This window comes from Equus przewalskii, chromosome 23 (assembly GCF_037783145.1).
Source record: "Equus przewalskii isolate Varuska chromosome 23, EquPr2, whole genome shotgun sequence".
NCBI classification, from domain to species: domain Eukaryota; kingdom Metazoa; phylum Chordata; class Mammalia; order Perissodactyla; family Equidae; genus Equus; species Equus przewalskii.
Window position 1 is genome coordinate 14,565,721 of NC_091853.1, and position 14,169 is coordinate 14,579,889.

Below are 14,169 nucleotides of genomic sequence, written 5' to 3' on the forward strand. Positions count from 1 at the left end.
ACAGCACTGAAAACACTAGGATGAGGCTCTTCCCCCTCACTGTCCACCAAATGGTGTATCAAAATCATGGGACCTGTCACATCCTCAGGGACTGAACTCCCTATGAACACCAGAATGAAAAGTCCTGCACTGTAATCCACCCTAATGTCTGTGGGAGCACTTGTAACGCACAGCCTTTTTCCCAGTAAGCAACTGTCAAAAACAAAAACACAGTCCACTTCGAAGAATGTTATCTTTTGGGCAAAAATAAAGTCACTCAAGCTATCAAAACCAGATTCTTCCATTCCTTATAAAAAAAGGTTGACACTGGCAGGACTAACCTAGTTTGTTTTGGAAGCCAGCCCAACGCTAACCCCTTGCCATTGCTAGCTGAGCCTCTCCCATACAACATTCCAGTCTGTTCCACCATGGTGACGGGCTCACCATCCCAATCCACCTTTAGGGCTACAGGCCATACAACCAGTTGTCCATGAAATCATAAAGTTTTCTTATTTGGATCTAACCTAGTTTGTCAGTAAAATGGGAGGAAGGATTATCTCAGCCATTAGGGAGCTTTAGTTCCCCAGAACTTGTCATTCACTTGTGCCAACAAATTGCAGAATAATTGTAGCTGCAAACTCCGCCATCCTTTTGAGTTCTCCTTTCTTCTTTGACCATGCTGGCAGATGCTGAATTGGCATCTGTTTCAGTTACTGTGGTTGTGTAACAATTACCCCAAAACTTAGTGGTGTAAAACAACCATTTATCATGTTTACGGATTCTGTGGGTTAAGAATTCGTACCGGACACAGAAGGGATGGCGTGTCCCTGCTCCACAATGTCTGGGGTCTCAGCTGACAAACTCAATGGGGTGGGGCTGCAAGAGTGGGTGCTCCTCAGCAGCATCTCTGTCTCTGTGTAGTCTTTCCACACGATCTCTCCAGCAGAGGGGCTTCAGGGTAGTTGGACTTCTCAAATGTTAGCTCAGGACACCCCAGGCTTGTGTCCCAAGACAGAAAAATGCAGGTGGAAGCTGTATTGGTTGTCTTTTATGACTTAAGCTTCAGGAGTCAAGCAGTGACATTTCCGCCTCACTCTGTCAGTCTAGGCAGTTACAAAGGTCTGCTCAGGTTTAAGTGAAAGGAACGAGGACACCAGCTTGACAGAATGCCAGCTTCATAATTTAACAAAAGCAAATGGGACAGGATATATATTGGGGAGGCCATTGGTAAAAAAACAAGAAGTGCACAATGTCACACACAAAGAAAGGGAAGTGAGAGTTTCAAGAAAATAAATACGAGGGCTGTAGTGTCAAGTACACTGAAAATGAGGATGACGTCGAGTCACAACACCTGTATCTGGGGCAGCACCTATTCTGCATGTCTCTTTACAGAGAGACCCCGTTTCATTATATATTGCAAAGCTAGTAAAGGCACATAGTTTCCGTTCTAGTAACGAAACCTGAAAAACCCAGGCTCTGTAAGCCTCTGCAACCACATCGCCCTCCTACCCACCCCATACTCCACCAACCTCATTGCACCACCAATCCCTTGGGCTAGCTAAGGGAGGAGCTCTTTTTCTGCTTGACTTCCACATCCACATCTTTTGCATCTGAGGGGGAAAACACGTGTACCCTTCACTTGCCCTTACTGCCATTTCCAAATTCAACATCACTATGATACCTTTTGCAATTACTCCTGTGGGGGAAAAAAAACCATCTTTACTTAGTTACCTATAGTTATATACAATTTTTGACCTCAACCTGCTGCTGCTTCCACAACTCCTCTGGGATAGTACTACTGCCACCAATGACAGTGCCGGTCAAAATCTTGAGTGGCTTGAAGTCACCCTCATTTTCAATGTACTTGACACTACAGCCCTCATATTTATGTTCTTTAAACAATCACTTCCCTGTGTGTATGTGTGACATTGCGCACTTCTAGTTTTCTACCAATTTTCTCTTTCCTCTTTCTCTACTTGGTCCCAATGGTTCTTAGCACTCTTTTTACAGCTCCTAGGTGCTCATCAACATTCACAGGTTCAAAACATCCCATGAAGATGATGGCTCCTCAAATGCATTTCCAGCCCCTAACCACTTACCCAGGATTAATTTCTACACTTTTAGCTGCCTATAGTATTATTCCATTTGTCTAAAACTGAACTAGCCAGACCTGATGGTCGAGTGGTTAAGATTCAGCGCTCTTACCACCAGGGTGTGGGTTCATTTCCCAGTCAGGGAACCACACCACCCGTCTGTCAGTTGTCATACTGTGGTGGCTGTATGTTGTTGTGTTGCTGAAAGCTATGCCTCCGGTATTTCAAATACCAGCAGGGTCATCCGTGGTAGACAGGTTTCAGCAGAGCTTCCAGACTACGACAGACTAGGAGAAGGACCTGGCCACCCATTTCTGAAAAAATTGGCCATGAAAACCCTGTGAATAGCAGCAGAGCATTGTCTGATACAGTGCTGGAAGGTGAGAGGATAGTGCAAAAAGACCGGGCAGGGATCCGCTCTGCTGTCCACAGGGTCGCTGGGAGTTGGAATAGACTGACGGGACTAACACCAAAAAAGCAAACTAACAAAAAAGCAAGTATTCAAACAAAAAGATAAAACAGAAAAAAAAAAATCTGCTTTCTTAACTTCCCCATTTTAGTCAATAGTGCCACTGTTTTCCAAGCTACGAAACTTGTCTAGACAAGTGTCATCTCTGACTCTTCCTCTTACTTCTTACCTTGCACAACCTCTACTCAAGCCCAATCACTGGATTCCAAATCCGGAAGGAACTTTCAAGATAACCAGTCTGCACTCACTGAACAAATCACAGAACTGGGGCTCAGACGTTTTGGCTGTTCGCCACAAGTCCTTCTGAGCCTGAGGATGAGACACCTTCCACGAGGAAGAGCTATCCAATCCCCTCTTCACTAAGCCTCCAGACTTAGGAAATCTATTCCCTTAGGAGAATCAGAAGACCTGGGTTTGAGCCCTGAAAAGTTGTTTGACCATAGGTAAGTGAATATAACTGCTACTTAAAATTGCCTCCTGATAAAGAATTTATGATAGGAAACATTAAATTTAAACTCCTCATCAGGGTACTCCACACTTCCTCTTCCCCCAAACTGGCCAGCTTGAATATCCAACCTGATTTCTCATTAAAACAAATTCTGTTTCAGTTGGCAGGAGGTCTTCCTACCCTCCCTTTTCTCATTCTTGGTTCTAGAATCTTGTTCAGCTGCTTCCCCAGCCTGGGAGTCCTTACGCCTCTGCAAATGGAAAGCAGACATCCCGCGATCTCAAGGCCCAGATTGAGACGCTGCCTGCTTCACTAAAGTGTCCTTGACCAGCATTCCCCCGTGGGTCTGTCCTGTTTTCAGCCTCCACACCATCTCAACTCTATTCCAAAATCTCACACACAATGCATGCTGTCTTTCACATACATTCTTTCACATATCTGCATAGTGTTCTCCAAACTAGACTACAATGTCTAGAGCCAAATATAGTATTAGGCATTCAATAAATTTATAAGAAATGTTCGGAACGTTTTTCACAATGAAACATATGAATCTGATTTTTAAAAAGTAGACAATGAGATTTGACTTACATTCAATTTTACTGCACTAAAATTACTCTGGAAACAAGGATTAATTTTTTCACATTGACTGTACCAACAAACACTTTTCTCAACATTGTGAACAAAACTCATGATGCTTGCCTTCAAGGACCTCATAATCTAGTGTTTAAAAGGCTGAATATACGACAAGAGATGATTAGAGAATACAACAACACAACCATCTCGCTCATCTGCTTACTTATGCCATCATTCCCACCACTGATCCACGGCCAAGAACCTGGAAATAAAACTATCCCTTTTCAGGAAGATAAAGCCTCCAGATCAGCAGAATATGAAAGAGCCACAGCATTCGCGCCTTTTACCTGCAGGAGAGGCCACACTCTCATATTCCAACAGCTTCAGCTCTGTGGTTTCCTTAGCTGTCTGTTCGATTAGAAGCTGCAAATTTTAAAAGCTTGCCAACAAGAGAGGGAAAAAAACCTACAGAACTAAAAACTGAAAATGGGTTCACTCATCAAACAAGCACTGCATAAGTCTCTACTGAATACAAAGATGAAAATGACAGGATTCAAATGTGGCATTTTTCACCTGGCAAATTAGTAAAGATTTCTTAAAATGAGAATCCCAGTAGTGGCAAGAGATCAAGGGAAATAGGCCCCTCAAGCACTGGGGGTGTATTTCTGGAGGGCAATTCAGTAATATGCATCAAAAGCTTTGAAATGTGCATTCTCTCTGAACTAGCAATTCTGCCACAGAAATACAGACTACGGAAACAACCTGAAGCAGCAATAAAGACCTGTGACAAGAAGGCTTCCCACCACATTAACTGTAATAGTGAAAAATTAGGAACATCACAAATTCCATTCTGGGTGCTACATTATGTTATATTTATATGATGAAATACAATGTAGTCATTAAAAGCACTCCCTTTCAAAGACATTTTAAGGATATAAGGAAATACAGATAAAAAGATTATAAAAACAGTATTATCCCAATTTCTAAAATGATTATTAGTAATAATACACACATATATAAATCCTGACCCTTCCACTTACAAGCATATGAACTGGAAAAAGTTTAATGTTTCATTTTCTTCATTTGTAAAATGATGATAACAGTACTACTACCTACTTCATAAGGATTAAAAGGACAATCCCTGACATACAATAAGAAATCAAACACGGATGGACAATATTACATAAAACTGTTAATAGAAACAAAGGTCCAAAAGACACCAAAATTTTAACTAATTATTTCTGTATGGTGGCATTTTAATAAGTTTTTATTCTCTATAGTTTTATTTCCTAAGTTGTCTAAAATAAGCATCTATCAGTTTAACTTTATTTTAAATGTTACTCAAAAAATGATCAGACATGGTCTCTCCTCTCAGAAAGGGCAGCCTGGTTGGATGGAAACATTAAACAGACACTTAAAAGAGGATGTTTACTGAGCACTTAACATGTTCTCCCAGCTGTGCTGGGCAATTTACATGCATCGATTCATTTAATCCTCCTAACTGATAAAGTAGGCACTTTTTAGCCAATTTTGGACATAAAGAAACAGGTTCAAAGAGGATAATCAACTTGCCAAAAGTTAGACCAAGTAACTGCTGAAGTGAGATTCCAACCCTGGGTCCGCCTGATTACCAAAGCCCAGTTCTTTCCACCAAACCTCACTGCCTCCCGAAGTCACACAAAAGAAAATTACACCCAGAACACGCATTTCCTTTCCCTTTGCCCAGCTTATTCTCACAGAACTCATCACCAGCTGACATACCATATATCCTTCACGTTTATGGTCTGGTCCCTAGAATGTAAGCTCCATTAAGGACAGGCGTGTTTGTTCACTGCTGTCGCCTCAGCTCCTAGCATGCAGAAAACAGACACTCACTAAATATTTTAGAATAAAGGATTCTGAATAGACAAACGCCCTGATCGTGTCTCTGTGGTCGCATCAGGTAGCAGTGTGAAGAGACTGACAGCAAGCAGACTTGCTGAAGAAGCTGCTTCTGAGAGCCCAAGTGTGAGAGGAGAGTCCAGGAGGGAGAGGGTGATGACACAAACTAGGGCAGAGGAACCAAACTAGAGAGGAGGAGAAGATTCCAGAGGCTGGCACTGATAGGACACGATGAGCAAGTGGACACGGGACTGAAGGAGAGAGCTGAGTCAGGAGTGAAGAGGGATAAGAGGAGGAGGGTGGGTCAGGCATTTGTTGGGGGGGAGGGGAGAAGAAAAAGAAGGGGAAGACATCCACCCCACAGGGTGGGGGATATGGAATATTTAGTAGAAAACACAGAACAGCTCTCAGGAGAGAGCTGGGTCAGTGACTGGGGAGGGGATGTGCACGATACCCAGGGGGAATCGGAGGCAATGGGATCATAAAGCTCACCCAGTGAGAACACACAAGAAAGGACGACTAGGGAGGCCACACTCAGGAAGGGGCGAGGGGAGAGAGGCAGGCCAGAGGAGATTCAGTGGAGCCAGGGGTTTCAGAGACCGAGTTCTACCAGTGTAAATACCACTGTGAACGTCTGCGCCAGGTAGGGCCACCTCTGCCTAAGAGCCCAGCTGCCCAGCTGTGGGCTCCTTCTCCTCTGTGTGCTGGGATTCTGCGCTAAACCAGACATGGACAATGTCTGAGCCTCAGAAAATGAGCCTCAAACACTCAGGCACTAATGATTGCATGTTTAAATGAAAACAGCTTTCTACTGGTCTCCTTTTTGTAACTCTTCCTCACACTGAAGCATCCATCACCACTACCAAATCAACATCCCTAAAACCCTAACTGCATGTCATTCCCCTGCTTTAAAAGTTGGAAAGGAGACTCTCCTTGAGCCTATTCTATCTGTGCTGTGAGGTGCTAAGAGTACCAGTAAAATGAGGCAATTCAAATTTGAATCCTGGGTCCATCCCTTATTAGCTGTGTGACCCTGGCAAGTAACTTAACCCCTCTGTCCTCCCTCAGCCGCTCACTTCTAAAATGTGGCTAATACCCATGTCATAGAGCTTCACTTATAAAGTGAAAATCTGTATAAAGTGCTTACTTAGCACAGAATGCCTGGCATAGGAGTGGCAGCCTTTAAATGCTGTTATTATTACTTCCCCAAATAAACTTCCTACTCCACCTGGGCTGCTCTCCTTGATTTCTCAATACGCAATGCTCACCTCAGGGCCTTTGCTGGTAGTGTTCTCACCATGAACCACCACCACCACCACCAAGAGTATTCATTCAACATCTGCACTATGTATTTAAGGTGCTGGCCTGGAAAAACAGTCCCAACCCTCAGAGCTCACAGTCTAACAATGAAAGACACCCAGAGGAAGAGGAGCGACAATGTGTTTCAGGTGTCAAAGGAAGCACTTCCCGGAAGCAGTGGAGATGCTTACAGTGAATCCTGAAAGCTGAGCGGGTGAACGAGGCAGAGTGGGCGCCTGTGGAGCAGAGCATTCAGTACTGCGCTCACGGTCACTGTACTGAGTCTGGCGTTGCTGGAGCCCTGAGCTGAGGGCGGGCAGAGTGAGTGGAGGGAAGAGGAGGGCTGGAGGTCATGAAAAATTGCACTTTATTCTGTAGGCAACAGGCAGCCACTAAATGATGTTAAGTAGGGAACGCCTACTGGGCTTCTAGAAAAGCTACACCTGTGCTGCCCAATATGGAAGCCACGTGTGAGTAGTGAAGGCTTGAAATAAGGTATGTGTGACTGAGGAACTAAATTTTTAATTTTAATTAATTTAAATTTTAAAACTGATACACAATTCAGTTATTGGAAAATTTTTAAGTATGTTTGGAACAATTTGGGTATGTGAATCTACTTTTTCAACTGTAAGTTTAATATACTCTAAATACAGATCAAGTATTTCTTTTTTTTTTGTCAGGAAGATTGGCCCTGAGCTAACCTCTGTTGCCAATCTTCCTCTTTTTGTTTGAGGAAGATTGTCCCTGAGCTAAGGACTGGGCCCATCTTCCTCTATTTTGTATGTGGAACGCCACCACAGCATGGCTTGATGAGCAGCGTGTAGGTCCCCACCTGGGACCCAAACCTGTGAACCCCAGGCTGCTGAGGCAGAACGTGCAAACTTAACCACTATACCACCGGGCTGGCCCTGGATCAAGTATTCCTGATGAAAATTTAGCGTCCAAATTGAGATGTGCCGTAAGTGTAAAATACACACGAGATTTTGAAGACTTGGTACAAAAAAGTCTCATCTTTATATTAATTATACGTTGAAATAATATTTTGACTCTTTGAGGTTAAAGATATTAAAATTAATTTCACCTGTTTCCTTTTACTTTTTTAGTGTGGCTATTAGCAAATGTAAAATGGCATACATGGCTCACATTATATTTCTACTGGATAACACTCATCCCACAGAACTAGGGGCAGATGAAAGAGGAAGGAGTCCAGAAGCAGGAAGACCAAACAAGGGACTCTCTGATAAGAGTCCAGATAAGACAGGCCTGAATTATCTAAATTCCACTCATCTCAAAACCTCATTCAAGACCTTTTACTACCTCCAAAAGCTTTCTCAATCATTGCAATCCCTAATGTTGCCCTTCTCCGAACTTCCGGGGCTGTCATCTTCTGCAGCACTCCCTTTGGCACTTAATCATTACCACCTGTCATTTCTACTTAATTTTGGAGAGAGTTGTTTCTCAGATTAGACTATAAACTCCTAGGCTAAGGGCCATAATTTAGGCATCTTTAATTTTTCCACATTGTGTGACTCATCTCCAGTACTTTTAATAAATGGAGGTCCATGGCTCCCCAAATATGCTGTCACACAAACAGTCTGGAGACACCCACGTGGTCGATTTTACTTTTCTGCAGCAGAAGGTACTGAGAGAGACTCTTTTCCTTCAGACAACTTAAGGACATGAGCTAAAGTGATGTAAAAGTCAACCAAGACTCTGGACTGATGTTCAAAGAAAGCAGTGACATCTCATCAATGAGCAAGCATTGGCAGACTGTACTGGGTACTATCAGGAAAAAAAGTGTCAAGACGGCAGAGCATTTAGCATTTTCACAAATTCCATTAAAAATCAAACAAATAAAAATCTGATTCTCTGGTCTCCACTGTCAGAGTTAATCTTTGCAACCTAAGCATTAAGAACTTTCATTCAAGGGAAAAATGCTTAAAACACAGCTTTAACATTTAAAAATTAAGCCCTAAATCAAGCCTTTTAATATAACACTTTTTCCAGATAGAGAGCCACATATTACTAACAAAACTACAACTTGGCATTTTCCCATCTAAATTCAAGGAAGCTGAAGAAAACCCATTTTAGGGAAATATTAAGAAGTACACAAATATGTTTTACAGTTTTACAGTATCATGGATAGTAAAGCATTTCACCTAAAGTACCATTTAAATTTTCTGAGAACTCTTAAAAACAGCCCCCCGCCCCAAGCAACTTGTCAGCTTTTACCACTACAGAAATAGGAAGCTAGCAGCAACTAGTTGAAGGCAAACGGACACCTTATGATAATTAGTACTCATCTTCTGAGAACTTCGTAGTTCTCGGATTTTTTTTTACGTTTCTTTGACATTTACAACATAAAGCTGACAACCTACAACAGCATCAGAATGATCTTTCTTCCATTTGTTTAATGGCTACAAAGCTGATATAACAAAGTGCAATTAAAGTTTCTATCTCTAAACCACCGAGCAATCAAAGATGGAGTCAGGGCAGCTCAGAAGGAAAAATGAGTTAAGGCAGTTCTAGTCTTTCCGACTAGAAGAAGAAATGGGGGAAAGCTGTCAAAAGGCCTGGATGAAATCTGGAGTTAACAAGAAAGCACTCATTTCCTTCAGCACTGTGGGAAAATCCCGGTGCTAATAGAAAGCTGAGGAAAGTTTAGTTTGGCTGATTGCATTTTGTTTTCCTTCCAACATCATCCCCGAGTATGAGCGCCTGCTTTACCCCCCTCGCATTACTCAGTAATAACTCCCCCACTGAACTGAGTTGCCTTCCGGAGCCCTGCTCCCAGCCTCCCCGAGCCACACCGCCCCCGCCTCCCCGCCCGCAAACGTGCTCAGACGCCTCTGGGCTTGTTGTGGTCTCACCAGGCTGCGGGCGAGCGCTGCAAACTCAATGGACAATGGGAGCGCACCCCCGTCCAGGCCAACTACAAAGCTCAGGAGGGCCATTTCCCTTTTCCTGCCCAGATGCTGTTTTCCCTCCTTCGAAGCAGGGCCCCGTGCTCCGCTACCGCCCCAGTTGGGGCTGGGACCCGTGTCTCCCTCCCCACCTGCAGAGCTGCCGGACCCCTCGACGCCCGGATAAGTTGTACCGCAGCGCACAGGCCAAGGGGACATCCTCCCCAGGGGCTTGGTTGGGGACACGGGTTTCACAGTCCAGGTAGGACGGGGAGGGATGTCTCGACGCTTGGTCATGGCCCTCAAGGCTACGCCGTCCCCACCGCCCCCTCCCCAGCCTCAACTTGTCTCCCCTCCCCCAACAGAGAGCAGAGCGGGGAGGTGCGGGCTGGCCGCCTCCAGCGGAGTCCTCGGCGACACTCACCCTTTCACCACAAAGAAGGGGTCCTCCATGGACATGGCGTCCCGGCCCCCGGCCGCCTCACACCTGCTTCGTGCACAGGGCGCCCGCGCCCTCCTGGCCTCCCTCCGCACACCCCGCTGGCCTCCCTCAGCAGCCACCGGCGCCTCGGCCCGGGGGACCCGGAGCAGCGGGGGCGCGCAGGCCAGGTGCACCGGCCCGCCGCCGGTCCAGCGCTCGGCCGCCTCGGCAGACCGAATCCCTGACTCCGGCGCTGCCTCCTCCCCCGGCTCTTCCCGGCGCGTCCGGCCGGCCTGACCCCGCCCCCGGGGCCTCGGCCCGGCCAACCACGAACGCCGCCCGCTGTAGCACTTCCGCACCCGCGCTCACGTGATCAGGGTCGGCCCGCCCCTCGTCCGCAGGCCTGAGCAGCGCGTCAGGCGACACTGGGGGCGGGGCTTTAGGGGCGGGGGAGGAGAACTGGTGTTTTCTCGGTTGGCCGCTAAGGATTTTGCGGGAGGAGCTGATTGCTCCCTCCTAGGAGGGCGGTTAGGTTTCTAGGCTACTGAGTAGTGCTTGATTTGCGCAATTCTTTTATCTTTCCTCTACTTTCAATACTTGATTTTGATAACGTGTTATTTATAAATCCCTCTTGTCCTAGATTTACAATAAAGCGTGCTCGTATACCTTATCTGACTATGATAATGTTGTGCAACTTCTTTACGTAGGTCTTACTCTGTGTCCGGCCACGCGCTAAAGGTTGTATACGCATTATCTCAACATTCTTGAGAGGAAGGTACTCCCATTTCGTAGATGAGAAAAGTTCAGAGAGGTTTCAAGATTTCCTGTGGTCGTACAGCCTGGACTGGGGAAAGCCACAGATTCTGTGCACTTTCCTCCAGATGGGGGTGTATTTTCTTTTGGTGTGCGTTTTGCAAGTGACCACTAAGGTAATTTTTTCATGCAGGAGAGAGCACCTTTGAGGGACAAAGAAGGGGCCAGGTAAGGCAACTTCCTCTCAGCTATGGGTCAAAAGCTCTTCCAGAAGGATTCTGGTCAGAGCAATTAGCCAACTCATATGCTAGATATGCTGTGGGGTTTATAGACTTTAGTTGCTGATAATCATTGAGCACTTACTGTGTTCCAAGCACTGTGCTAAGTGTTACCTCAGTTGCCCTCTGGATGAGCTAATTACTGTTATTATCTCCATTTTATGAATGAGGGATCTGAGAGTCTTGGAGTATAAGCAACTTGCCCAAGGTTATCAATCTCTTTGGGGATGGAAGTCTTCTTAGAGTCGAACAAACCTGGTCTGCGCCTGGGTTCTATTATTCAGTTCCTCATCTGTAAAACATACATCATTATATTTAGCTCGTGGGTTGTTGTGAAGGTTAAATAAAAATGCATTAAACCCCAAGGCCCCAGTGGAATCACGTGGTGAAGTCAGGGAAACCAGCCAGGAAGCTGCAGTGGTCATCTGGCCTGAAGGGGTGAAGACCAGACCAGGATGGACAGCAACTGTAAATAGAGGGGAAGAAGTGAATCTGAGAGATGTTTCAAAGGAAAAACAAAACAAGACACCTAGACCTGACGAGAGCTTGAATGGGGTTGGGGAAGAGAGAGGTGAAAGTCAGAGACTCCGTCCGGGCTTCTCTGAGACCCTGGAGGAGCAGCGGAGAGCACATGTGGGTAAGCAGGCTATAGGGGGAGAACCGTTTAATGTGGTTATGGGTATATTGAGATGGGGAGGTGAAAAGGGATCATCATTCATTCATTCAACAAACACACGTAAGTTGAGGGGCGGATGACAATAGTAATTAAGAGGTGTACTTGGAGCCAAATTGCCGGGGTTCAAATCCCAGTTCTGCTACTTCCTGACTATTGTCTTGGGCAAGCTGCTTGATCTCTGACTGTCCTCAACTGTGACATGGGTGTCACAATAACACCTCCTGCATAGAGTGTCATAAGGATTAAATGAATTGATGTGTGAAAGGTTCTTAGAACAGTGTGTGGCATGTGTGTGGTGCTCTTACTCTGTGCTAAGCACGGGAGGTGCAGAGATGAGCAGGCTTGGTCCTTGCCTTCAAGGAACTCTTAGCCTGGTAGGAGAGACGGGCAGTTACACACACTGAGAGAAGGGCAAAGGTTGCTAGAGAAACACAGAGACAAGGTACGAGTTTATTTGTGTCTGGATGGGACGTTCTAAAGAGTGACCAGAGGCAACCAGGAGACAGCATGGCAGCCTGTGGGGGAGTCATGGCAGAGGGTGTTGGAAGAATGGAAGGAAGAGGATGGTAGCAGGAGGAGCTGAGGCTGGTGGAGAAGGGCAAGGTCAGATTACCGAGGGCCCTTGATTGTGATTTTAAGAACTGTGGATGCGCTCCTGTAGATCATGGCAGCTGAGGGAATTGGCAGGGTCAGACTGGCACTTGACGTGGATGCTGCGGTGGCTGGGATGTCATTTGGGTGGTTGTGGTCCAGAGGAGGAATGAGGGTGTCCTAAGCCAGGCTCACGGCAACTAGGATGGAGAGGAGGGGTACATTTAACACTTTAGAGGCCAAATCAGTGGACCTGGTGACTGATTGGTTCGGGGGATTGGCGGTTGGTGAAAGAAGACGGAGGAAGGCCCGCAGGGTTCTGGAGTTGGAAGTGGGTCGTTTTTAGTTGCAATAACCAAGAAAGAAAGCACAGGAGGAGGATGAGATTTAGGGGAACATAAATCAGCTGCTGGCATATTGGTTTTGCCCACTAAACTGCAAACTCCTGGAGGGAAGGGAGACTATGTTAATGTCATCATCACCTCAATGCCTGGCATAGCCTCTTATTATCTATTCCGGGAATTTATTAATTAAACCACAAATGAGAGGTCAATGTTTTATAAGTAGAAACATAAAGGATAGAGGGCAGAGGCTTGGGGAATTCCCATAATTAGGGGTTTGGAAAAAGTACCAACAAGGGAGATAGTGGAGGGTTGAGATATGAAATGTGTGTGGAGCAGGGGAGAGTCCCTTCTGTAATATGTCACTCTCCTGCACCCTCTCTCAAACCAAACTAGGCCTTGGCTTCCACTACCCCAGAAAAGGGAAACATGGCTAAAATGCAAGGAGAAACAAAGGAAGCTATTTCTTTTCTTTTTTCTTTCTTTCTTTTTAGTTTAACAGCCTCTGAGTCTTGGCATAAACAGTAACTCGGAAAGAATACTCAGCAAGCAGCCTTCTCATCCCATGCCCCTTCATCTCCCCAACAAAGGAGAATTAAAAATTCTAATAGAGTGAAAAAATCAAAACAGCTGTTGCAGGGGTCGACCCTGTGGCCAAGTGATTAAGTTCACACACTCCTCTTCGGCAGCCCAGAGTTTCGCTGGTTCACATCCTGGGCTTGGACCTAGCACCGCTCATCAAGCCATGCTGAGGTGGCGTCCCGCATAGCAGAACTAGAAGGACCTACAACTAGAATATACAACTATGTACCGGGGGGCTTTGGGAGAAGAAGAAGAAATTTTTAAAAGATTGGCAACAGATTTTAGCTCAGGGCCAATCTTTAAAAAAAAAAGCTGTTGCCTTGGGGTGGGGAGTATTGCCTGGGAAGGGAAACTTTCCGGGGAGATAGAAATGTTCTGTATCTTGATAGGAGTGTGGGTTTCACAGGTGTATGTGTTTGTGGAATGCATCAAACTGTGACACTTAGATTCTGTGCATTTTTCTGGAGGAGGCTAATGCTCGAACTCTGAGTTTTCTGTAGGGTCCTGATAGGGCTTCCAGGAGAAACTCTGGTCCCTGAGTGACTCTCCACAGTTAGGAGAGTGAGTGATGGAGGGCGCTTAGTGGGTCCTGCAAGGCATCTTGTGCTGAAATAGGAGAACCAATGCAGAGACTAGGGCACAGGCCACCAGGCCACAGATCCCATGAGGATAAGGATCAGAAAGGATCAACTCACATCCTACTGCTAAGGATGCCAGGATAGACTCAAGCCACCCCTCCCCCTAAAAGCTGTTGGAATTCCATGACCCCCTGGAAGAGGAGCCCTTCTACTCTTAAATGGGAATGTTAATGCCCAACCTGCTCTCTCGCTAGGTTGTTTTAAGGATCAACTAGAATGACAAATGTGAAAGCATTTTGCAATC

General features: G+C 45.6%; 1 protein-coding gene across 2 annotated transcripts in view; it reads right to left on the bottom strand.

The window, feature by feature from the left end:
• Positions 1-10,361, bottom strand: part of STX6 (syntaxin 6) — a 45,413-nt gene extending 35,052 nt beyond the window's left edge. The window contains exon 1 of one of the 2 annotated variants that reach the window (XM_008543695.2): positions 10,070-10,361. In XM_008543695.2, the coding sequence (XP_008541917.1) occupies positions 10,070-10,104 (35 nt within the window). In that variant the 5' untranslated portion in view covers positions 10,105-10,361. The remainder of the gene's footprint in view (positions 1-10,069) is intronic. The other variant, XM_008543699.2, reaches the window with a different exon arrangement.
• Positions 10,362-14,169: the final 3,808 nt, after the last annotated feature.